The 23,505-nt window shown below is 41.6% G+C and overlaps 2 protein-coding genes and 1 long non-coding RNA gene across 17 annotated transcripts in view; 1 reads left to right on the plus strand and 2 right to left on the minus strand.

Moving 5' to 3' along the window:
- Fignl1 (fidgetin-like 1) lies at window positions 1-22,253 on the minus strand. 6 transcript variants are annotated; one of them, XM_063272954.1, is made up of 4 exons: window positions 11,719-11,806; window positions 10,275-10,303; window positions 7,278-7,290; window positions 1-651 (listed from the first exon to the last, which is right to left on the minus strand). In XM_063272954.1, exons 1-4 carry the CDS (start codon window positions 11,804-11,806, stop codon window positions 404-406), a joined length of 378 nt encoding a protein of 125 aa, XP_063129024.1. In that variant the 3' UTR covers window positions 1-403. The 6 variants fall into 6 exon arrangements, with proteins under 6 accessions (XP_063129024.1, NP_001380738.1, NP_001011913.1 ...); NM_001393809.1 differs by lacking the exons at window positions 1-651; window positions 7,278-7,290 and adding exons at window positions 15,095-15,210; window positions 17,681-17,729 and having other exon boundaries at window positions 9,200-11,913; NM_001011913.2 differs by lacking the exons at window positions 1-651; window positions 7,278-7,290 and adding exons at window positions 15,095-15,210; window positions 17,681-17,729 and having other exon boundaries at window positions 9,200-11,931.
- On the plus strand, window positions 7,142-9,217 carry LOC120096666 (uncharacterized). Its single transcript, XR_005493420.2, has 2 exons — window positions 7,142-7,849; window positions 8,970-9,217. It is a non-coding gene; the product is annotated as an uncharacterized LOC120096666 (long non-coding RNA).
- Window positions 19,215-23,505, minus strand: part of Ddc (dopa decarboxylase) — a 90,527-nt gene continuing 86,236 nt past the window's right edge. For 7 of the 10 annotated variants that reach the window (XM_063272858.1, XM_008770253.4, XM_063272862.1 and 4 more), the window contains one exon: window positions 22,400-22,815. The gene's annotated coding sequence lies outside the window, so the exon portion shown is untranslated. Of the gene's footprint in view, window positions 22,816-23,505 lie in introns of all 10 variants that reach the window. The other 3 variants (NM_012545.4, NM_001270853.1, NM_001270852.1) reach the window with 1 other exon arrangement.

Genomic DNA, 23,505 nt, shown 5'->3' on the forward strand with positions numbered 1-23,505 from the left:
TGGAATTCCTTGCAAGGGTACCAAAACTCAAACTTCTTTCCACAGAAAGATCGAGTCACTCCAGGGCCTTGGCCGAGTCCCGAGGAAAATCTGAGAGGCGCTCGCCCCCTAGTGGCAACGGAAGGCAAGATAGGGAAGCCGATTTCACTGGTCTCAAAGGGAGGTTGGGAAAGCAGCCGGCCGGTTAAAGGCTGGCACAGGCTTACCACCTACTTAAATATGCTTTGTCAGTGTCCTTTACTTGTGGGTTGGTTTTGAAATTAAAACCTTGATTTTGAAATTGACTTTAAGAAGTCAACAACTGTGCCTACTGAAACCAATTTTGTATAAACATTGTTAATGCTAGGCCCACAAGGACTATGGGGACACGCTCACTCTGAAAACCAGAACCCTCTAGCTGTTTCTATGGACACCCCTGTCCTCTGCCGCCAGTCTGAGCAGGTGGAGCCTGCCCACCGCAAAAACTTAGCTCAGAATGAAGTCTGAAGATTCTAAGAGCTGGCGGCTCACCACATTGGCGCCACTGACCAGCGACACAGACCAACCCATGAGTGAGAATGACAGAAAACGACGAGATGTTAACAGACCTGGTCTCAAACTTCAAGCGAGCAAATATTAGCTTAGGTGAGCCGTCGGAGGGCTTCATTACTCCTCTATGACTAACAGAAGAGCACCGCCTGTCTCCAGGGTGGCCATAGGGAAGATGGAATGTAGTAAATCACAGTGCAGTGCACAGGACTCCAAAGAGGTAGCTACCTTCCAGAAGTACTGAGGTGCCAGCTTCCCCCAACACCCTCAGCAGTGTTTAGACTCTGCCATCTAGTTATCGAGATTGCTTCATTGTGAGACAGACCCAGAGAGCGATGGGGAAGATGAACACCCACTTGGAGTACATAGGACCGACCCATGTGCTATGAACATGCTCATGTCATGTCTCTGTGAAACAAAACTTTACCCCATCGTAGGTTTTGTGCATTTTTTGAATGGGCACCTAAATTAACACTAATCATTCAGCTCTGTATTTACCAGTTATGCTTATAAGCTAGAAGACCCCAAACATCCTTCAAATGTGGATGCATTAAAAAAGAACAACAACGAAGCTACTGTGTTGTAACCATATCATGGATCCTAAAAGAGAAAAAAGAACCTACTATATTTGTACCAACATAGTAATTACATTCCCTTGATAAACTCAACCAAGAGATTGCAATGTGTGATTTATGAAAATTCTAGCAAATGCAAACTAATATTTACATTAAAAAGCAATTCAGTACTTACCTGGTGTTGCTTGGGGATCATGGGCACCACCCACTGATCCACCCCTAGGAGACCACGTAGTCAAAAATAAAACTGACTCCTACAAGTAGTCCTTTCATCACGATAGATAGATAGATAGATAGATAGATAGATAGATAGATAGATAGATAGATAGATATGGACATATATTATATAGCGTATACCATAGCATACTCTTCTGACTGGGTAGCAATATCAGATGTGCCTGTTTAGTCTAATATAGTTTTTAAATGAAATTATTGAGTTTACTATGAAAGGAGATGGTTCACTTAAAAGGGAATTGTGAACTGCGTCCAGTGGTGAGCACTGAATTACCTAGGTAACGTCTAACAGTAGTAAAGATAAGATTATGTGGTACGACTGAAGGAATACAACAGAGCCTTTGAAATCGGTTACAGGTAGGACTAAGTTTTTCCAAGGTACAAGTATGGCTAGGAAAACAATTTTTTCACTTCTTTGTATACAATGTTAGGGTAGATAGTGTGCATTTTTCCACTCTAATTTTGGCAAGTTGGAAGGAATAAATAATGAAGCACTGACATACTTATTTTGCATCTACTAAGCTTATCCATTAAAATAGATTTATCTGCATCATTTCCTTTAAATTGTAATAATGCCCTCGTTTTATAGCAATTTTTGATATCCTGTGAAATTATGTACACAGATACTTATCATGCATTGGGGGTTGTGTTGTTGTTCTGGGTCAGAAGCGTGCCCACAGCCAAGACATTTTTTACAGGCGTGAGAGCTCACAGAAATCTGTAACCAAACTTGGATGAAATAGAATTTATCCACTTCTGTAGTCACAGATGTAATGTTATGCATATATGTTGCTTGCTCAAAGATTCCTTTGTAAAATGGGTTTCTGAACATTCAATTTTTTAAAATGCAGATGAAATCCATATTTGCCTCACAGCTACTTCTTAAAGCAGGCTTGATTGCTTTGCTCAATTTGGAACTGGATGAGTGATTTTTTGCTATGGATTCTGATTCTGAGGTTTACTGTGAAACACAGTATTATACACGTGCAAAACATGGAGACTTTTAACCTGTTTTTAACAAAGATTCATCTTGAGTTTTGGTCATCATTCTTTCAGACATTTTCTATATGTAATGTGAAATGTTTGCTAAGAGGAATTTCTGAAAGGGACCCTCACTTCCAACCCCCACTTTCCCCTTGTATATCAACATCCAATGTGGCTAATTTTAAAAATTAATTATTCATGGCCAATGGCTTAAAATAACCTTGTGCTGTTTTCTTTTTAAATTAAATGGAGTGCATTGCCATTGTGAACAATGACTACACTGTGTAAACCCAAAAACTGACTCCCTAGCACTGGGACTCAAGGCCTGCACCACTCCTGCTGCCTCATGATCTTAGTCTAGGATAAAGTACACCTAGACTGCAGCACAGTGCGTAATGATGTTAGCTGAGTTTGAAATACCAAGATGAGGAGCCTTCTTACCCGAGGCAGCTATGCGGAAGCCAGCCCGTTCCCATGAAGCTCAGTTCTAGAGCGATCGTATCCGACTTGCACTTCAAAGGTCTAGCAATGGTTTCCTGGTTGAATGTAATGGGTAGGGTGATAGAGATCGCCTAGGAATCCCCAAGCTCAGTTTCTGGGATGGACAAATAACTGAACAAATGAACGAATGATTGTCTGGTAAAAACAGGAGACTGAATACTAGGTAAAGTCAAAGCTTTTTCTCTTCTATGAGAGTGGGGCCTTCAGACTTCAAGTTCAGTAAACTGACTCTGGGTTGGATGGTTTGGGGGAGGGGGGGTGTTTGTTTGGTTTGGCTTTGGTTTTGGTTTTTGTTTGTTTTGAGACAGTGTTTTTTTGTTTTGTTTTATTTTGTTTTTTGTTAACTGCCCTGGTCTCAAACTCAGAGATCTACCTGCCTGTGGCCTCTGAGATTAAAGATGTGCAGTGCACCGCCACACCCAGCTGGGTTGCATGGTTTATAGAGCCCTTGGATTCTCCCCTTTTTGCTGCTGGTCCTATTTGGATTCCTACCTCCAGCCCATGCCTTCTCACCATTTTTCTTTGCAATGCCCTATGGGAATAAACAGTGGCCAGCTCACTTTCTCTGTCTACCCCTCTAACTTTTCCTCAAAAAGTTTGCCTCATTGTAAATGAACCAACAGGAAACCACCTTGCTTCATTTATAAATACTGGTTTTGGGTTTTTGTGGGGTTTTGTTTTGCTTTATGAAGATCGGTGTTTCACCTTCATGAATGCCTGTGTACCACTTGCCTGCCTAGTACTGTCAAGAGGCCAGGGTTCCCCTGGAATTGGAACTGCAGATAGTTATTAGCAGTCATGTGGCTGCAAGGGTCTAACCTGAGCACTCTGAACTACCAGCCAGTGCCCTTACCCAGTAAGCCAGCTCTCCAGCTCCTGCTGTTAAGGTTCTGGCAACCCTGGCCAAAATGTACATGAAGGAATGCCTGAAACAGAGTGGCTTATGAGGATGCTCTGGAAACGTAAGAACTCATTATGCTTCTTAGTATTAGAAAAAGTATCCAGTACTGTGTAAGTTGTTTTTATATTCACTATCTGCTGAAATCATGGGCATATAAATTTTACCTTTTTACTTGTTCCTGTGGATCCGATAAATTTTTAATTTACATATGTATTTCTCACTGTATACATTAAATGTCCCCTGGCCTCACAAAATTAAAGGGTGGTGAAATGTTAACTACAAAGGCAGTTTCCAAGATCTGCTAACAAACAGTTTGAGGGAAGGATGATCACTTTTGGCAGGATTCCCAGCAATCATTCAACACACACACACACGCACGCACGCACGCACGCACGCACGCACGCACGCACGCACATTATAAACAGTTCTGACCGTCCCTTGATTCTGTGCTCAGAGTTGGTACTTGTTGGTTGTCGTTCCTGCAGTTACAAGTATTATGTTTTTGTTGCTATGATAAAATAGAATGATCAGGCAAGTAAAGAGTTTATTCTGGATTATGGTTCCAAAGGGATAAGAATTCATGATAGCAGCGCAGAAGCAAGGAAGATTAGAGCAATAGCTAAGAGCTCGTGTCTATAAATTACAAGAGAAAGGAATACAATATAGAATATCTAAACTCTCAAATCTCACCTTCGATGACATAATTCCTTCAACAGGGCAGTACCTCCTAACTCTCCCCAAACAGCACCAACCAGGGACCAAGAGTTCAAACATCTTACCCTATGGGGGACATTTTCATTCACACTACTCTGTCTAAGAAACTACCACAAGTCTAGTATACTACACAGCACAATGCTATCTCAGTTCTGTGAAGCACAAGACTGGTAACTCTGTTGCTTTCTCCTGTAAACCAGTCTACAGTTACTGGAGGCAGTTGAAAGAATTGCCTTATACATCACGTTATAGGCTTGAGGTGTTGTTTGAGTGTAGGACCTGTGGTCAGTTCTGAGGCCTCCCTCACGACCTGGCTTTACCCTGTGGAGTGAGCTTAGAATCTGATTACCTCTTTTCCCACCAGCTAGGAAGCATCTGCTTTAAGAATTCATGCAACTGGGTTGGGGATTTAGCTCAGTGGTAGAGCGCTTACCTAGGAAGCGCAAGGCCCTGGGTTCGATCCCCAGCTCTGAAAAAAAGAACCAAAAAAAAAAAAAAAAAAAAAAAAGAATTCATGCAACTAAATTGGGTTTACATAAATAATTCAGGATAATTTTTCTATCTTTAGGCCCACTAAACTATCTGTAAAGCCCTTTGCAGCAGTACCTAAATCAGTGTTGGAATTAAGGGTTAGGATCTTGGTACACTTTCAGAATTCTGCCCATTGTTCTTTCTACATTGGAAGCATCTTTTTTGAGACACTATTTAGCTCTGGCCAGCTGTGAACTCACTATGTAAATCAGGATAGCACCTGAGTCACAGAGATCTGCTTACCTTTGCCTCCAGGGAAATGCTAGGATGAAAGGCATGTGACATCACATCTGGACAAAGGATTAACATTGCTTACACTGTCTTTCATTTGCTCAGCAGTAAATGTATGTTAACTCTGAGGTGAACATGATCTCCTCTGTAGGTCCAAGTGATTGCCCCTATGCGCTAGTGAGAGGTATGTGGAGAAAAAAAACCTCTCTTCATAGACTGTAGGGAGTTTTGGTCTTGAAAAATGAGTTAGTAAACAAGCTTCAAAGAAAAACAGAACTAAACTCTTAAGTATCCTGAAACTTACTGCTTTGCCAAATAAGAAATAAGGTGGCTGCATGAACTCACTTTTTAGGTCACAAGCTCACAAAACCCAGACTATTATAAATCACCCTGACGTAGGGAGCTCCACTTCCCATTGAGTCTTGTGGACCATGAACTCTGCAGGACCAGTCTCTGAAACTTCTTCATTGAAGACTGCTGCTGACCCACAGCCTGCTCTGCTGCCTGACAGTTAAAGACTGGACCCTATGAGACCAATCTCAGCTGGCCTTTCCACAGGCAGACTACAAGTAGAATCTGGAAAATCCACAACAATCTGTTGTGGTAAAAATAAAAAAGGTCATAGCCAGTTCCTGAGTGTACCCTGGCAGTCTCACTCTCGCTGGTTCCAGCTCCTACGGGCCATTGGAACTACCGCTAATTTATCTCAGCGACTCCACGCTGCCCCCAAAGCACTCTCTGACCCAGGCGGGACACTGCCACGCCAGTTTCATACAGAGACCACCTATCTCGCAGCTCTCTTACTCTGTTCACATTTCTAGTATCATCTGCCCCCTGGTCCCAGCAGCGGCTACCCTCTTGCATCTCTCTGCCACTGCTCCGTTTACATTCCCAACATCTGCCCCCTAATAGTTATGGTGTAAACGCCCAACCACCTGTTAATATCAAGATTCGACAAACTGTAACCCAACAATCAGACTTATATCCATCAATCATTCTCAATCCACAATACATCCACACAATAAAATCACAACCAACTGATAAGGATATAAACCGCCCACCTAGATAAGATAAATTTGCCCACAGAAATCCATCCCAGCTACCTTGGCCATTCAAGACCACACGGATCTGGGTCACCCTTCCCATCTCCATCTTGATTCTCCTTCCTTCCCCTTCTCTCCCACGTTACAAAAACTTTGTCCCCACCTTATTTTTTTACTCTCCAAACATGGCCTTGACTTAACTGGTGCCAGCCCTCACCTGCATATTGACATCCACCTACAACAATCCAATACAGAAACACCTAAAACACACTATTTGGGAAAGACCAATCTTTCACCCCTTTTCTAAAATTGCAACAAATTTACACTCATCTTTCTATTCTGTGGACTACTGATCCAATTTCTTCTCTACTGTACAGAAGCTTTTGTTTCATTAAATCCCATGTATTGTTAAACCTTATTTCCTGTGCTACTGGAAATCTCACTCAGAAAGTCTTTACTTGTGCTTATAAACTGAAGCATATACATTTTTTTGAGCAGTTTTTGGGGGCTCAGGTCTTATGTTGTCCTTGATCCACTTAGTTTTGTGCAGAATGAGAAGAGCATCTCTACATGTGGATATATCAGTTCTCACACCAGTTTTTGAAGATGCTGGGTTCTTTTTCCTCCAGTGTGTATTTTTGACATACTTGAACAATATTTTCCACAGACACAAACTAAACTAAGCGCCACAGAGGGGAAAGGCCTCTGGTTGGTGACTAATAGTAAAGTCAGTTTTGACAGGTGTTGTTGATGGGGAAGAAGGAAATAAAAAATGATAAAATTAAGACTAAGTTACAGGGGCTGGGGATTTAGCTCAGTGGTAGAGCGCTTACCTAGGAAGCGCAAGGCCCTGGGTTCGGTCCCCAGCTCCGAAAAAAAAAAAAAAAAAAAAAGACTAAGTTACAGAGTTAAATGAAATCAGCTGGGCAATGGTGGCACATTCCCTTAATCCCAGCACTTGGGAGGCAGAGGCAAGCATATCTCTGAGTTCAAGGCCACCCTAGTCTATAGAGTAAATTTCTAGATAGCCAGGGCTACGCGGAGAAATCTTGCCTTGAAAAAACCGAAAAACAAAAATATCAAAACACCAATGGGCAGTTGGTAATTGTCTATAACACCATGGTAACTTTTAAGAGCCAAGACTGTTGAAATGGTCTCTAAAGAAAATAAGCTCCAGATAAGACTGTATTTAATTCCCTCATATTAATATCTAAGGACCCAAGGTCCCAGCATCTTTGGTTGTGAGCCTAGCCTTTAATGGCTGAGCCATCTCTCCAGCCCAGGTCCCAGCATCTTTATACAGAAATCATAAAGGGCTCAGTTATTTCTAACTGTAACTAATTCTGATAGAAGCTTCACAGAAGAAAGATTCTTTTGTGTTCTGTTTCAGAAGGTTCTGCTCAAGGTGATTTGGCAACAGAGCCTGTGGCAGAGGAATCTTCACACAAAGAAAACAGAAAGAATCCAAGAGCCTGGGGCAAGCCACCAAGGATAGAACCCCCAGTGACCTATTTATTATAAATAAGTCTTATCTCTTTTTTTTGTTCTTTTTTTTTTTTTTTTTTTTTCAGAGCTGGGGACCGAACCCAGGGCCTTGCGCTTCATAGGTAAGCGCTCTACCACTGAGCTAAATCCCCAGCCCCTTATAAGTCTTATCTCTTAAAGTTTCTGGAACCTTCCAAAATAGTATCACTATAATTGAACACATGAGCCTGTGAAGCACACTTCATATTCAAGTCCTAACAAGGATAAAGTATTGGGTATTAGGAAATATTTTAAGATGTTAGAGCAAAAGAAATGGCTCATCCATTAAGAGGCTCTTGTAGAAGACGTTCGTTTAGAAGCCCTTTGGTTCTGCCAAGGTTGGACCCCCACTGTAGGTGAATGTTGGGGTGGGGTAGGGGGAAGTGGGGGTGGATGGGGAGGGGAACACCCTTGTAGAAGAAGGGGAGGGGAGGGGACAGGGGGCTTATGGACAGAAAACCAGGAAAGGGAATAACATTTAAAATGTAAATAAAAAAATATATCAAATAAAATTTAAAAAAAAAAGACCTTCATTTGATTCCTAGCACCCACATGACAGCTCTTAACTGTGACACTAGTCCCAAGAGATATGACACCTTCTTCTGGCCTCTGTGATCACTACATGCAAATGGTGCCCAGACATACACACAGGCAAAGCACCTATATGCATCAAGTAAAACTAAAGGTTAAAAGAGTTGCTAGTGGTAGTTGCCAAAACCTTTAATCCCAGCACTTGGCAGACGGATCTTGAGATCAGCCTGATCTACAGAGTAAGTTCCAGGATAGCCAGGGCTACACAGAGAAACCCTGTCTCAAAAATAAAAAACACTCAAAAATAAAAAACAAACAAAAACCAAAAATCAAAAAGTGAAAACAGTAGCTTAAGTACTAATGTGACAATCACATATTTCAAAAGGGGAAATTTGCAAAAGGTTTTAAAGCAACAATACAGAAATGAAAAGATGAAAAATAACAATATGCACTATACCAAAACACAAACTTTAAAAAAAAAACTTGGATTTTATGTGTAAGTAAAGTGTACTGATCTTTTTCTCTGAATGTATACATGTGTACCACTGCACCTGATGCCTGATGAAGTCAAGAGGGCTCTGGATCTGCAGAAACTGAAGTGATAGGTGGCTGTGAGCCACCACGAAGTACAAACTTTCTAAGTTCACTAATTAAAAGTGTTTCAAATTCCAGGGCTGGAGAGACGGCTCAGCATTTAAGAGCATTGTGTGCTCTTCCAGAGGTCCTGAGTTCAAGTCCCAGAAACTACATGGCAACATGGCTGCATACCAGTTGGAGGAAGAAACAAGCAGAATACAAAAGCATAGTAAAAGCCTAGACAAATCATATACATATATGATATATAAAGGACTTTTGAAAACAAAAATATGAAAGAAGTTATAGCAAAATTAAATATCTCCATCAAAGTGGTAAAAAACTAACAATTTTTATTCTCTTTGCTTCTGTCTTAAGTTTCTACAACGAACAGATTTTACAAAACAAAATAATACAACAATTAAAAAACATTTAGTTTTGGAAAAGGGTGAGATAATAGGCTTTAAAAGTATTATTAGATAAAATAGTAACACAAAACTTTCCAGATCCCTTGAAAAAAACACACTTAATTGTCTTTTGTTTGAGGCAGACCACATCCCTGATACAAAATTATATCTTGCTATTTCTAACCATGTTTTTATTAATTTTGATAGGAAAAAAGCCCACAAAACAAGTTACAAACGGGAACGGGTTAATGTAGTTTACTTTCTGTTGCTTTCATTCTAACCAAGTACACAATGCTCTTTCAAATGTAAGCCATATTAATACTACACTGACAAAGTTTATTATTACCAGACTAAAGTTCTAATTTGAATTCATTTAGAAACAAAAGGTCATTGTATTTAAATGAGATGAACTTATATATCATATAACTGGAAGACAAATACAACATACTAATATATCAATCCGTAGTCAAGTTTATCATTCTAATCTGCAGCACAGAATTCAGGATATACTTCAATACAAGAAGCACAACCCAAGCTTTCATGCTTCCTATCCAAACTGTTAGATGGCAGCTTCTGCCTTCAATCGATGTATTCACTTTCCACAACCAAATGTTTTATTCCAGTTTTCATAAAGCTCTAAGTCTTTTGGAGACACAGAAGGTCGCACAGTTCTAAAAGCATTTTCAAAATCAATATAAGCTATTGGTCGAACTTGATCTGGACTTATGGTAGCGATGTCAGCAGTGTGCAAACTGCGAATAGGACCAAGAGAAGCCTCTCTGCAAAGCTGTGTCATATCTGCTCCTGAAAACCCGTCAGACTGCTGCACTACCAGTTCTGTTTCTTCATCAGTGAGGCAACACTGCTCCTTAGACATGAGATTAACTACTATCTGTTTCCTGGCTGAAGCTTCTGGGAGAGGAATATAAAGTCTTTTTACCAATCTTCTCCGGGCAGCTTCATCAATCTCTTGGGGCCGATTTGTGGCTCCCACCACGAGAATACGGTCTTCAGAAGACGTGGTTGCTCCATCTAACTGAACTAAAAATTCCGTTTTTATCCTTCTTGAAGATTCATGTTCACCATCTCCTCGTTGAGACAATAAAGAATCAATTTCATCAATAAATATCACAGCTGGCTGCTGACACCTTGCAACAGCAAACAATGCCCGGACCATTTTTTCTCCCTCACCTACCCACTTAGAAGTCAGTGAAGAAGCAGAAATGCTGAAGAATGTTGCTCCAGACTGACTAGCAATGCACTTGCCAATCAGAGTTTTACCAGTTCCTGGAGGGCCAAAGAGCAGAATTCCTTTAGGGGGCCCTCGCAATCCAGTAAAGATATCTGGTCTCATCATGGGCCACACAACAATTTCCTTTATTGTAGCTTTGGCAAATTCTACTCCAGCAATGTCTTCCCAATGTACTGGAGGCCCATGGTCCATAATTTCATTCATAATAAGTTCAACCATTCTTGGTTCCACGTTCTTTAGGCGATCATCAGTGAGGTGAGCTGGTTCTGCAGACCCGGCCCTACTAGACTTAGGCTTCACATTTCCATTCTGCTCACTTCCATCTTGCTTATTAGATACAGGAGGAACAAACTTTCCAAATATCCCTCTCGATCTCCCAGCTCCCAGAGACTTTTTTATAGCACCGTTAAAAGATTTAGAGGTGTGCTGGGATTGATGGCTCCTTTTTTTCTGATCTGCCCATAATTGTTCTTTTGCAGTTTTAAAGGTAGGCAGGCTATTATCTTCCCTTTGGCCACTGTCTTCTGTTTTACTAGGAGCTTTATTCAGTGTTGGATTGGAAAGCATGTTAATGGTGTCAGAGTCATTAAAAGCCTTCCTTTCTCGAGGATTTTCACAGCCAGAAGGAACACAAGATGGATTAGATAAGAACATATTTAGTCCTGTGCTGGTTTTCGGAAAGCTTTGAGGTTCCTTTTTGGTGTTTCCAAATAATGGTGTCCTGTGAAATGTAGCAGTGGTTGACTCACCTGAAGGTGCTGAGGAGGTGAGACATGTCTTAGTATTGGTTGCCATAGGGAACAGAGTGCTCTGAAATGGGGAACATCTCAGACTGTTCCCTGGAATGGCTTGGGTCTTTTCTGTGCCATGAACTGAACTGGATAACAGGTCAGCTTCTTCAGAACCTCCACAAACACCAAGTTGAGGAACCTCAAAGATGGTAGGCTCTTTACACATGACTACTGATGCATCAGCAGGTTCCAACAGAGACTCTTTAAATTTCTGACCAGCTTGCATCATCTCCTGTACAGTACTCATTTTGAAAACATTATTTATTGACAAACCAGATTGCCACTTGTCACTGTCAGCCTGTTGAGATCCTGCCAAAGCAAAAATGCTCTCTGCATAGTTATTCAAGCCAGTTACAACATTGTCAGAATCAATAATTGCAGAGTATTTCTCTGTATACCTCTTAAACAGGTTGGTAGCAAAGACCTGAGAGATCTCGGAGTTGGCATATGCATCCTGAATATGCAGTAGCAGTGCACGGTATGCATCGGCCTTCTGCTTAGGTGTACATATGCTGGATGCAACCACAGAGTAATTCTTCTGCCAGTCATCCACCTGCACAGACCTGGAGCTGGATGTCTCCATGTCAAAGGCTCTATAACACAAGACAAAACTGAAGGCAAATCAGTATCAGGAAGAAAACAAAAGTATAAAACTCTCTGCTAAAATAAATGAACAATAGATTTGTAAGGCTCATTTATAGACAGATTATTCATTTGTAAAAGAAACATCTAGTTAATCACATATTTCAAGTACTCGTGACACAAAGATACATTGATACAGTTTTCAAGATTAAGGACAACCGGGGGTTGGGGATTTAGCTCAGCGGTAGAGCGCTTGCCTAGCAAGCGCAAGGCCCTGGGTTCGATCCCCAGCTCTGAAAAAAAAAAAAAAAAAAAGAAAAAAGAAAAAAAAAAAAAAAAAGATTAAGGACAACCAAATAATGATTTCATAGATGTTAAACTGTTTTACATATGAAGTTATTTTCTACAGAAAAAAAAAAAAAAAAAAAGTCGGGGTTGGGGATTTAGCTCAGTGGTAGAGCGCTTGCCTAGGAAGCTCAAGGCCCTGGGTTCGGTCCCCAGCTCCGAAAAAAAAGAACAAAAAAAAAAAAAAAAAAAAAAGCTTGAAAAAAGTCATGGGTTTAAACAGAAAGGACTTAAAGGTAAGCAAAGAAAGGGCTTGGGAAATGTGACACAGTTGGTAGAGAGCTTACTAACATGCCTGCATCCTTGTGTTTGATCCCCAGCACACAGACACTGGGTATAATTATGCATCGGTCACCACCTTCAGCTACATGGTAAGTTTAAAGCCAATCTGGGATACATGAGACTCTGTCCCAAAAGCTTTCATAAACAACTTAAAAGAGGGAAGGATTGGGCTGGAGAGATGGCTCAGTGGTTAAGAGCACCCGACTGCTCTTCCAGAGGTCATGAGTTCAATTCCCAGCAACCACATGGTGGCTCACAACCATCTGTAAAGAGATCCGATGCCCTCTTCTGGTGTGTCTGAAGACAGCTACAGTGTACTTACATATAATAAATAAATAAATCTTTAAAAAAAAAAAAAAAAAGAGGGAAGGATTTATTAAGTGATAGGAGATATCCAATATTGATACATGGCTTCCATACACAGGTGTACATACAAGAATATGTACAAAGACTTAACAGTAATTAATGGTTCGATTTCCCATTCTCATGAGATAAATTACCCAAACAAATCAACAAAGAAACTTCAGCCTTAACCTACACCAGAGATAAAATGGACTCAACAAATATATACAGGCTACTGTATCTAACAGGAAAAAAATTCTTTTCAGCAGCCAATGGAATCTCCTGTAAACTATATCACTTTCAGGGCCATTTATCAAGTCTGACTAAATTCAAAACAAAAAAACAAAACAAAACAAAAAATTCTCTTGTGGGGTGGAGAAGATGATTCCTCAAGCACTGCCCACTTTGTTTTTGGAGACAGGTCTCCCCACTGGATGGGAGCTCACCAAGTAGGTTATAGGCTAACTGGACAGTAAACCCCAAGGACCAGCCTGTCCTCCCCAGCATGATTACAAGTACCTGCCACCAGATATCTCGACCAGATTTTTCACATAGGCTCTGGGGATCAATTTTGCATTTTCATGCTTGTACAGCATGCACTTCACTGAGACTATTACCCCAGACCATTACAAGATTCTACAAACATGTGAAGGCAGCTGGAGAGATGGCTCAGCAGCTAAGAGCACTTGCTGCTCTCTAGAAGACAGGGCAACCACACGGCTACTCACAACCACCCGTGACTCCAGCTCCAGCGGATCTGACACCTTCTTTTGGCCACAACGCACACACTCATGCACACACACATACCCCTTCTGAACATATAAAGAACTGAAAAAACTACCCCTCAATCTTCCAATCAAAAAAACATGTGCTAATGAACTGAACGAACAGTTCTCAAAAGTAATACAGCCAATAAATACTTGCACAAGTGTCATGAGGGAAAAGCAAATTAGAACTGTCTTGAGATTCTATCTCCCAGTCAGAATGGCTATCATCAACAAAACAAATGACAACAAATGCTGTCAAGGATGTAGGGAAAGAGAAACCCTTATTCCCTGGTGGTGGAAATGCTAATTTGGAGCTGGAGAGAAAGCTCAGAGGTTAAGAGCACTGTCTGCTCTTCCAGATGTCCTGAGTTCAATCAACCACACGGTGGCTCACAACCATCTATAATGAAGTCTGGTGCCCTCTTCTGGCCTGCAGGCATACATGCAGGTGGAACTCTGAAGACACCATAAATCTTAAAAAAAAAAAAAGAAAAAAGAAAAAAGAAAAGAAATGCTAATTTGTGCTGCTACTAGAAAAATCAACACAAATGCCTCTTTTAAAAAAAAAAAAAACTGAATATTACTCTTGGGTATGTACTCCAAGAATTGAAGTTCACACACCATAGAAATGCTAGTGCATTCATGTTTATGCTACACTATTTACAGCAGCCATAAGACAAAACTTTAATGTCCATCAATATATGATGTATAAATACACACTAGAGTTCTATGTAGTCATAAAGAAAAATGAAATCCTTACATTTGCAGTAAGTCAATGCAACTGAAAATCTTGTGCTATGCAAAATAAGTCAGAGTCAGAAAGATAAATACCTCATTCTCTCACATGCAGAATCTAGATTTAGAAATTGTATGTGACCTACAAAGGTCAGAACTAGAAGGGGATCATGAGAAGAGGTTGTGATCTTTAGGGAGTTGAGAAATATAGCAATGAACCCTGTAATAGGAAAGTAGAAAGAGTCAGAAAATGTGTGTGTGTGTGTGTGTGTGTGTGTGTGTGTGTGTGTGTGTGTGTTTGCGCTCGCGCGTTTACCTATATATTTGTAGACCACAGAAATAGAAGGTGATCATGAGAGGAGGTGGTCATCTTTAGGAAGATGGGAAATAGGGCAATGGGATAAGTAATGAGAAGGCAGAAGGGATCCAATGAGAAGGAAGGGAACAAGGGGAAAGGGTGGGAGGGTAGAAGGCAGCACTAAGGGAAACAAATTAAAACCAAGTATGAGGATGCCATGATGAAGCTTTAAATCTTAAGCCTGCTTTCTAAGGAAAGACCAGGTAATACTAAGCAAGCCACTTAGAATTTTTGGATGTTCAGATGTTTCTGAAGGAACCATTGTGAAAATCAAATCAGGTGATTATGAAAATGACTTGAAGACTTGTACCCCTGCTGTACAAATGTAGAAACTGAACTGAGAGAGTTAAAGAACTGACTTACCAGAGAGAACTCTGCTGATTATGACCAATGCCAGAAATCAAGGCCAAGTTCCACGTGAAGCACCATGTACTTTACCAGGTACTGAATACTTCCCGATGTGATCAGCACAGGTTGAGCTGCACAGAACATAAAGATGAATGGTGACATGTTTAATATTTTAATGATTTATCATGAATAAACACTTGAAATGTGATGCCACAAGTCTTCCAAATTTTCCCCACTGTTCAGTTTTAAAAATTAAAACCTGTAACAAATGAACTCCAAGAATAAGCCAAATAGTCTATTAGAAAGGGTTTTTACTTCAGAGTTTTCCTGAGATATTTTCTTAAGCTCTTTCACATTGTTATAAAGAATCTTAAGAAAATATACAATTGGGTCAAGGAGATGGCTTAGCACAAGGCACCAGCTCTCAAGCCTGCCAATTTACATTCTCAGGACCTACATGGTTCCTCAAAGTAGTCCCCCACCATCCACATGCATGGCTTGGCACAAATGTGCTCCACTTACCACTCAATAATATAAAAACTATTTTTGTAATGTAGAATTTGCCTGGATACTGATGAAAAAACCAATAGTTTTTATGTGAGCTATACTTAATATAGCTTTGGTGGTGGTGGTTTTTGAGAAAGGGTTTCTCTGTATAGCCCTGGCTGCCCTGGAACTCACTCTGTAGACCAGGCTAGCCTCAATCTCAAAGATTCACCTGTCTCTGCCTCCAGAGCACTGGGAATAAAGGGGGCACACCACTACCGCCTAGCTGAATATAGCTTTTATCTCTGACAATGCTGTGGAAAGAATTTACCACATTATAGGTAGGTATGCATACATCTTTGTTTATAGTAGGAAACAACATCCGGTGAAAATGTGACTGAAGTAGAAACTGGATCCACAGTTCTGAGGCGAGTAACCCCGCTTTCACCTGCTTTACTCTTACTTTACTCTCCATTATACAACACCAGAACCTGAAGGAGAGGTGTAACTTGGAAAATACCAACCACAAAGGTTCACAATTATCTTTACCGCTTCGTTTTAGTCTATCAACTAAAATCACCAATTCTAGTCATTTCTCAAAAAAAAAAAAAAATTGTCCTCTTCCATATCTTTTTATTCAGTAGTCATCTCTCAAGTTTTACTTCCTTTCCAGTAGTCAGTCATATCCTACAACTGCAGATAAATACAACCAAAAACAGTCTGTTGGCACAGCTCAATGACACAGGTACTGATCTGTCTAACAATTCTACGTCATTTCAACCTTTGTGCTCTTGACAGTCTATAAAGTATGGGTATCAGAGTTACAGTTCAGTTTTCTTTGTAAATTTTCTGATTAAGAATGTTATTGGTCGCTCAAACTAGACAGGTGGCTTCTGCAAACAAGAACTACTTTTCATCGTATTTAGATTCTCTTCAGTACCTAGCCCATGGTATCCACTAAAATAATAATGATTAAAACCTGGAGTGCCTGCTACGTGCCAGACATCATTTTTGAATTTTACAGAACTCTAATTTACCAGTGGCAAAGTAGCACAAGAATTTTGAGCACAGGACCTGAAGCCATAAGACCTATCTTTAGACACTGGACATAAAGGTTTTAATTAATTGTTATCTCTTGGGGAGGGGTACATGTTTAGGTTCGAGGGGCAACTTGTGGGAAATTGCATTTTCGCTTTTTTCCATTGTCAGTTCCTAGGGATCCCAGGCTTCAGGTCCTCAGGCTCGACAGCTTTTACCCACTAAGCCATTTCCCAGGCCCTGAAATCTGAACGCATAATCTGTTCTTTCAGCAGTGACTGAGTATTTCTCTTAAGCTATGTCTTTTTTTTTTTTTTTTCACCTGAGGGGTGGGGGCAGGTGAGCAGTGAGCACCATTATTTAGCTGACAGGTTTTTGTTAACTATTGAAAGCATTATAGAGTCTCCAGAACTTAGAAATATAAGAGATTATGAATTATTTCTTCCCTTTTGGAAGGTCCCCCTCAGGCCATAGCGACTGTGCAGGGCTTAGAACCAGTTATTACAACTAGAAAGTATCCTTACCCCAAATGCCTGGGGTCAGAAGTGTGTCTGATTTCTAGAAATAAACACATACATCAGGTGGGGGGCTCCGTTCTAAATACGACTCGCGTATACTTAATATATACATAAGCTACATAGCCCGAAGGTTAACTGTAGATAATATTTTATCAACAGGAATGATTTTTTTTTTAAGTTTCATGAGGAGGATGTTATGTTGGGCATCAAGTTCAGATGCTGGAACACTTCTGATTTTCGGAGAAATTCACCTGCTAGTATTGCCGAAAGCACGATACTCAAAATGCGTACGTTTAGGTGGCAAACCTGCTCCAGCCTTCCCAACACTCCTAGCGGGAGGTAAGCTGCGGCTGACCGACCGTCACGCCCAAAGGCCGTCCCTTAACCCCAGCCGCCGCCGAGAGGCAGAGCCTCACCGCGGGCTTCCCAAGGCCACCCTCTCGGACAACCCGAGTCTAAGAACTGACAGAACAAAACAAAACCAAAGAAAACGCCCGGCGTGGCGACCACAGCCTAGACCCGCCGGCCTAGCGGAGAAAAGCAGCCTACCGGCGCCCACCTGCGCTCCCTGCCGGGACAGCAGCCACCGAAAAGCGCGCCCTTCCAAGTGCGCCTGCGCGCGGCGACGCGCTCGGCCCGCGTTGCGCACGCGCGTATGAGAGTAAGGGCCGGAGGGCGCGCGGCACGCAGCGTGAGGGCGGGGCTAAAGGAGGCCTGGGGTCACCGCCCAGGCCCTAACGCGGGAATTCGGGTTTCCCGCCCGCGCGCTCTGAGGGAGATGCATCCCGCGCTGTGGCGATAGTTTTACCTAAGCAATCCCTAGGCGTCCGGTTCACTTCAGGCATAATCTGTCCTTTCTGCCGAATTAGGTGCTGTGAAATAGAGGCAGTGGGCGAGGAAAGAAAGCGCAGGATTGCGGAGAGCAGGAGTCCCCTGGGAGGGCGAAACCGACCCCGGGTAGGGGAAGAAGTGATGCCTCCGGGCCGCCGAGCCTGCCCGCTCCGGCGCTCTCCAGTCCTAACCAGTTCGTCAGCAGCTATCAAATGGGAGTAAGACTAGAATTCGGGAAGATTCGGTAAAGGCTACATAGCCAGCATTAGACGGAACACCAAGGTTACCGAAGCGGTAGCTGGCAGGGATCCAGGAAGAATTGAAGAGCTTTTTTATTTTATTTTATTTATTTTATTTATTTTATTTTATTTTAAACTAATCGTATGTGGCTAAGCATGTGGACGAGCTTGGAGTCTCCGATGGAACTTTCCCCTCATAGCTTGGGGCCCCACCTCACCCCACCCCCACCTCTCTATTACCAGCCACGACAGCTTGCAATTTGGGGAGAGGTCACCAAGGGTTAGGTTCTTAATTGTTTGTATAGGCATAACAAGCCACTGGGTCAGGCTCCAAGCAGTCGGGAGCTGATTGTCAGAGAGGGGAGGGGAGAGGAGGGGAGGGGGAGAGCGTTTTTTTGTTTTTTTTTTTTTTTGGTTTCTTTGTCTACAACCCTCATTGCTAAGCCTGCCTGTTTTCACTGGAAAAAAAACTTAACTTTTCTTTTCTTCGTCCTGTCTCCTTCAGATACTAATCAACACTCCTAACCCTGCTTGCCCTACGGTTCTGGGCATTTTCAATCACTCTGAAGACCTTCCTTACCCCATGCAGCCATTCCCAGGCCTGCTTTGTTCAGCCTGCTTGCTTTTCTGACCTTTAACTCCAAAAGCATGGTCTTCTCTTCGGCTCTTACCCGTCTCCCTCCTCCAGAGGCTGCTGAGATGTCTTGCTTGTCTTATTTTTCCCCTAAATTCAAAATTGCCTTTCGGTTTCCTACTGAGTCTCGGTTTTGTTTCTTTAAAAAAAAAAAAAAATTTTTTTTTTGTAAGACCAGGAATCCTGCAAAAAGTAACCTGATTCCCTGGCGTTCGTCTTTTTTTTTAAATTGGCTTTGTTAGGATCACAACCCAGTGTGTACTGTGGAAGAGTTTTAGGTTTAAGCTATGCTCACTGAGAACACAAACTGCTTGCTAGATTCTTCTTTTCATGGGCCGAAGTTATCGGACCTGCAAGAAAGAAATTGCCACCTAAGCAGACAGAACCTATCCTTGGTGGGAGAGTTTATTGTTTATGTGTTTATGAGTTTCTAAACGTAATCTCAGACAATGCCTGTGTACAGTTCAGTTGGCTAATTTGTTTTGATCGGAGAAATAAAATGATCCCAAGTAATAGGCATCCTCTTCCAGAAAAAAAAATGTATTTGGGGGGCTAGCAAGATATCTCAGGTAAAGATGTTTACTGTGCAAACCCGGTGACCTTAGTTTGATTTTCAGAACCCATGAAGAAGTGGAAGGAGAAAAAAAAAAAAAACGATTCCACACAGTTGTCCTTTGACCTCTTGGTGTGTGTGCTTTTTTCTACCCATCATACAAACACACAATAATAATGGATTTTGGTTTTTTGTTTTGTTTTGTAAAATATGTTTGTAGGCAGTGTGAGAAGTAGACTGTTGTAGAGATAGGAGAGAAGATGGGACAAAATTAAATCTGGCTCTTTTCTCTGAGATTCCCTGAATATGGCTGGAATTCTCCTGACGGCCACAGCTTTCCACTGCAGACCTGCCTTGGTGAAAGAGACCCAGTGAAGATTGGAGATCCAGCCATCCCTTGGATACAGGGTAGCCTAACGTGAATGGAATGTACAGTCGTGATGAAAAGTTTTCATTAGCTGGTGTTCTCCCCTACAACCAGAGACAGAATTTTAACAAGTCTGACAAAGTTCTCCTTAGCCTTTATATTCATGAGTGAAGCAACCCTCTTCACTGTACAGAATAGAATGAGAACTTGTACTGGGCAGGAACAGAAGGGCCAGCTCCGTAAAGCAGGGAGCCGAGACTGTTGGAAAGGACCTAACAGGTTGATATCAGCTTACTTCAGCCCACTTTTCTTGCGAGGTTAGAGCAGAGGGACTTAATCAAGCTGAGGTATTTTGGCCTCTGGCTGCTGTGAATTTCCTGTGTTTAGGAAAAACTGGTCCATGTGTGGATCCTTCTGCTTCTGGTTTGAGCAGGCGATGGGGGCATACCATAATTCTTCCTGCAACTGTTTATTGCATGTCTGCTTTTGAGAACCACACGAGTTTCTTTAAAAAGACCTTTTCAAATATTACCAGTTTATGCGAGCAACTTACGCTGCTAGTGATTCTGTATTATTTTTCCCACTACTTTTTACAAGGGTATGTTATGGTACGCCTAGAGAGGTGCTTGGGAAACAGATTTTGATACCAAACGAGTGAAAACAATTAATATTTAGGAGTTTATATTATTATGAAAAAAACAATAAAGAAATCCTTTCAGCCAAAACGCTATAGGGTAAGCACCATGTTTCCTCAACTGTAGAATACCAATAAGATCATTTTTCAATTTATACCATCGATTGGATTCCCTAGTTCAAAGTTCAGCCCTGCCTTTCCTTGGGGTCTTCTCCTATATCCCTTTCCCTTGTCCTCAAGATGATGATGAGGCCACAAGGTGGCAGCTCCTTGTCCTAGCTCCGGCTTTTCCGTATGCTGACTGGTAGGTATTCAGCTTGACTTGGGTCTCCAGTTCCAGGAAGACTGTTCTTTGCTACATTGCAGACAAGAGATGTTCCAGGATAAGTCTTTTGTTGGCTTTCTGCTGTGTCCCGATAAGTCTAGGGCTTTCTCAACTCCCGGTAGAAGTGTCTGCAATCCGCAAACACCTGAGGTCACACAGGCAGCATCTAGCATCATTGCCACCAGAGGTCACTGTACTCCAGCGAGCAACTGCACTAAGCACAGATTTAAATGCACGTGCTACACGTCCAGGCGTTCTCAATTCTCTTTTGTTTGGTTGGTTTTGATTTTTCAAGACAAGGTTTCTCTGTGTAGCCTTGACTGTACTGCAACTCACTTTATAGACCAGGGTGGCCTCGAACTCAAGAGATCAGCCTGCCTGCTTCTGGCTCCTTAAGCGCTGGGACTAAAGGGGTGCAGCACCTGGCTTTGAAATACTGAGTTCTATGTGGATAATGTATAGCTGGAATAAAAGGCAAGATTTACCCAGGCAGATAAAATGGACCTTGTCCCATAAGCATCAAATGTCCCCCACTGTCACCTATCCTGAGAAGACTCTCTCCTAGTCTGCTTTTTGTTGTGATAAATACCATGATCAGAGGCAACTTGGGGAGAAAAGAGTTTATTTCCTCTTACAGCTTACGGTCCATTATCAAGGGAAGTCTAGTCAGGAACTCAAAGCAAGAATATAGAGGCATGGTCTGAAGCAGAGGGATGGAGGAACTGCTCACTGATTTACTTTCCTCAGATTGCACAAGTGTGGAACCATCAGTTCCTGCCCTGAATTACTTCCTTGACTTCTTTCATTGATGGGCTGTGATGTGGAAGTGTGAGTCAAATCAACCCTTTCCTTCCCTAGTTGCTTTTGATCATGGTGTTTTATCATAGCAGTAGAAGCTCTTAGTAAGACTAAAAATAAGCCACGGTTAGACAAGACTGTATTCTTCCTGGGTTTGGACATAAGCTGAGATCTAAGACTCTATTCCCTAAAGATTCAGACAACTTTAAAACGAAATACTCCAGCCTTTTAGATAACCCCTACGTCCAATTTGTACAGTCTAGGACCCAGGCCCAAGGAATGATGCCACCCACACTAGGGGTGTTTTTCACCACCTCAAGTAACATAATCAATATAATCATAGGCAACCTAAATTCGAGATTCCCTGGGGGCATGTCTCCTGGATGATTCTAGATCCTGTCAAGGGACACTCAATATAAAACCACCACACCTGCTAATAACACAAGGACCTCACGGGAATGCCATCTGCAATTCTAAAGTCTTCAAAGGACAAAAATACACATATGTTGGGACTGGGGAGGTGGCTAAGTAGCAAAGAGTGCACACTGCTCTTCTAGAAAACCTACTTGGTTTTTCGCACCTACAATTAGATGGGTTATAACTACCTATAACTCTAGCTCCAGAGGATCTGATGGCCTCTTCTGGCCTCCATGAGCAACACACACACACACACTTAAAAATAAACCTACCAAAAATAACATTCCTCTAAAACCAGAATGATTTTATAAATTGAATTCATGAACTCTAAGCAGAACGTGCTGTGTTGTTAATGATTCTGAATGGTGACTGACATATACCAGACTCTCACTAAACACATGGTGACAAAATGTCTGAAAGAGTCAGTTAGGTTCACGAGAATGAGTCTAATACAGTGTAAAACTGACTCAACGCGGTTAGTATTGCACACGGGTTGTTTATTAAGTATTTAGCCACACAGAGGACAAGTTAACAGCCAGAGATATCATCTGAAGGCAAGAAAGACCAAAAACCACCCTAGAAAATATTTCTATAAGCCTTTTCTACCACCTACGGCTTTATGAACACTGAGACATCTTATTATCAACAAAAATCACGGCCACACAAAGAACAGAAGCTAGAGCCACTGGTGTTAATTTCCACACAGATTAATACTTTCCCTGGATAATGCAGAAAGTATTTCTTCATTGAGAAGTCACTGAAAAGTCAATCAGCAGTTTCTGGTTAATTTTGGAGACACACATGACGCCACATACAAGCATGATTTCACGAAGACGGAGGGGTGGTTATTTTTCTCTTCCCAGTTTTCGGAAAAACTTTTTTTCAACTTTGGGTCTCTGTGTGGGGGAAAAAAATAGCATGAGCTTAGAGGCTAAACTTAGAAATAAAAAGATAAATAAAAATAAAGAGATAAATTTAAAAAATAGCATGAGCTTAAGAGATAAATAAAAATAAAGAGATAAATTTAAAAAAATAGCATGAGCTTAGAGACTAACTTAGAAATAAAGAGAGCTGACAGTGTAGCTCAGTGGCAGGGCACAGGCCTAGAGGGCTAAGATCCTTGTTCCTTTCCTGACACCACAGAAACAAAATATAAAATAATAAAAATTAGAATTCTCTGTACTTCTAAATTGACTTTGGAGAAGGAACACACTGTTTCTGCAGTGACCCAATACAATAAATCATTTTAACTGAAGAGTTCATGTTACCAATCTGACGTCTCTTATGATAAATTTTATAAATTACTCTGGCCGAGCTTCTTCCCCCTCTGATAAAGCAGCATGGAAGCCTGCCCTTTCTTAACCATCACAGTTTTGGTCTTTCCTGGCGGTCACATGAAAGTCCCATTTACCGTTTTCATGTAGATAAAGCTTACTTGGAGAGTTGCTTTAGTCGGTGCTGTTTGGGGAACTCGGCAGGGAAAGCATACAGCAAGCTCTTTGTGCGTCTCCTGACTGACTCTGCTACAGTTTTTCTCTTTCTCACCGCACAGCCCCTGAGCACCAAATGGCCGTGCTGGGACTGAG

This window comes from Rattus norvegicus, chromosome 14 (genome assembly GCF_036323735.1).
Source record: "Rattus norvegicus strain BN/NHsdMcwi chromosome 14, GRCr8, whole genome shotgun sequence".
Classification (NCBI taxonomy): domain Eukaryota; kingdom Metazoa; phylum Chordata; class Mammalia; order Rodentia; family Muridae; genus Rattus; species Rattus norvegicus.

Bases quoted from the DNA above. Each gene is read 5' to 3' on its own strand.
- Fignl1 (NM_001393809.1), bottom strand. From the start codon at position 11,903: ATGGAGACATCCAGCTCCAGGTCTGTGCAGGTGGATGACTGGCAGAAG.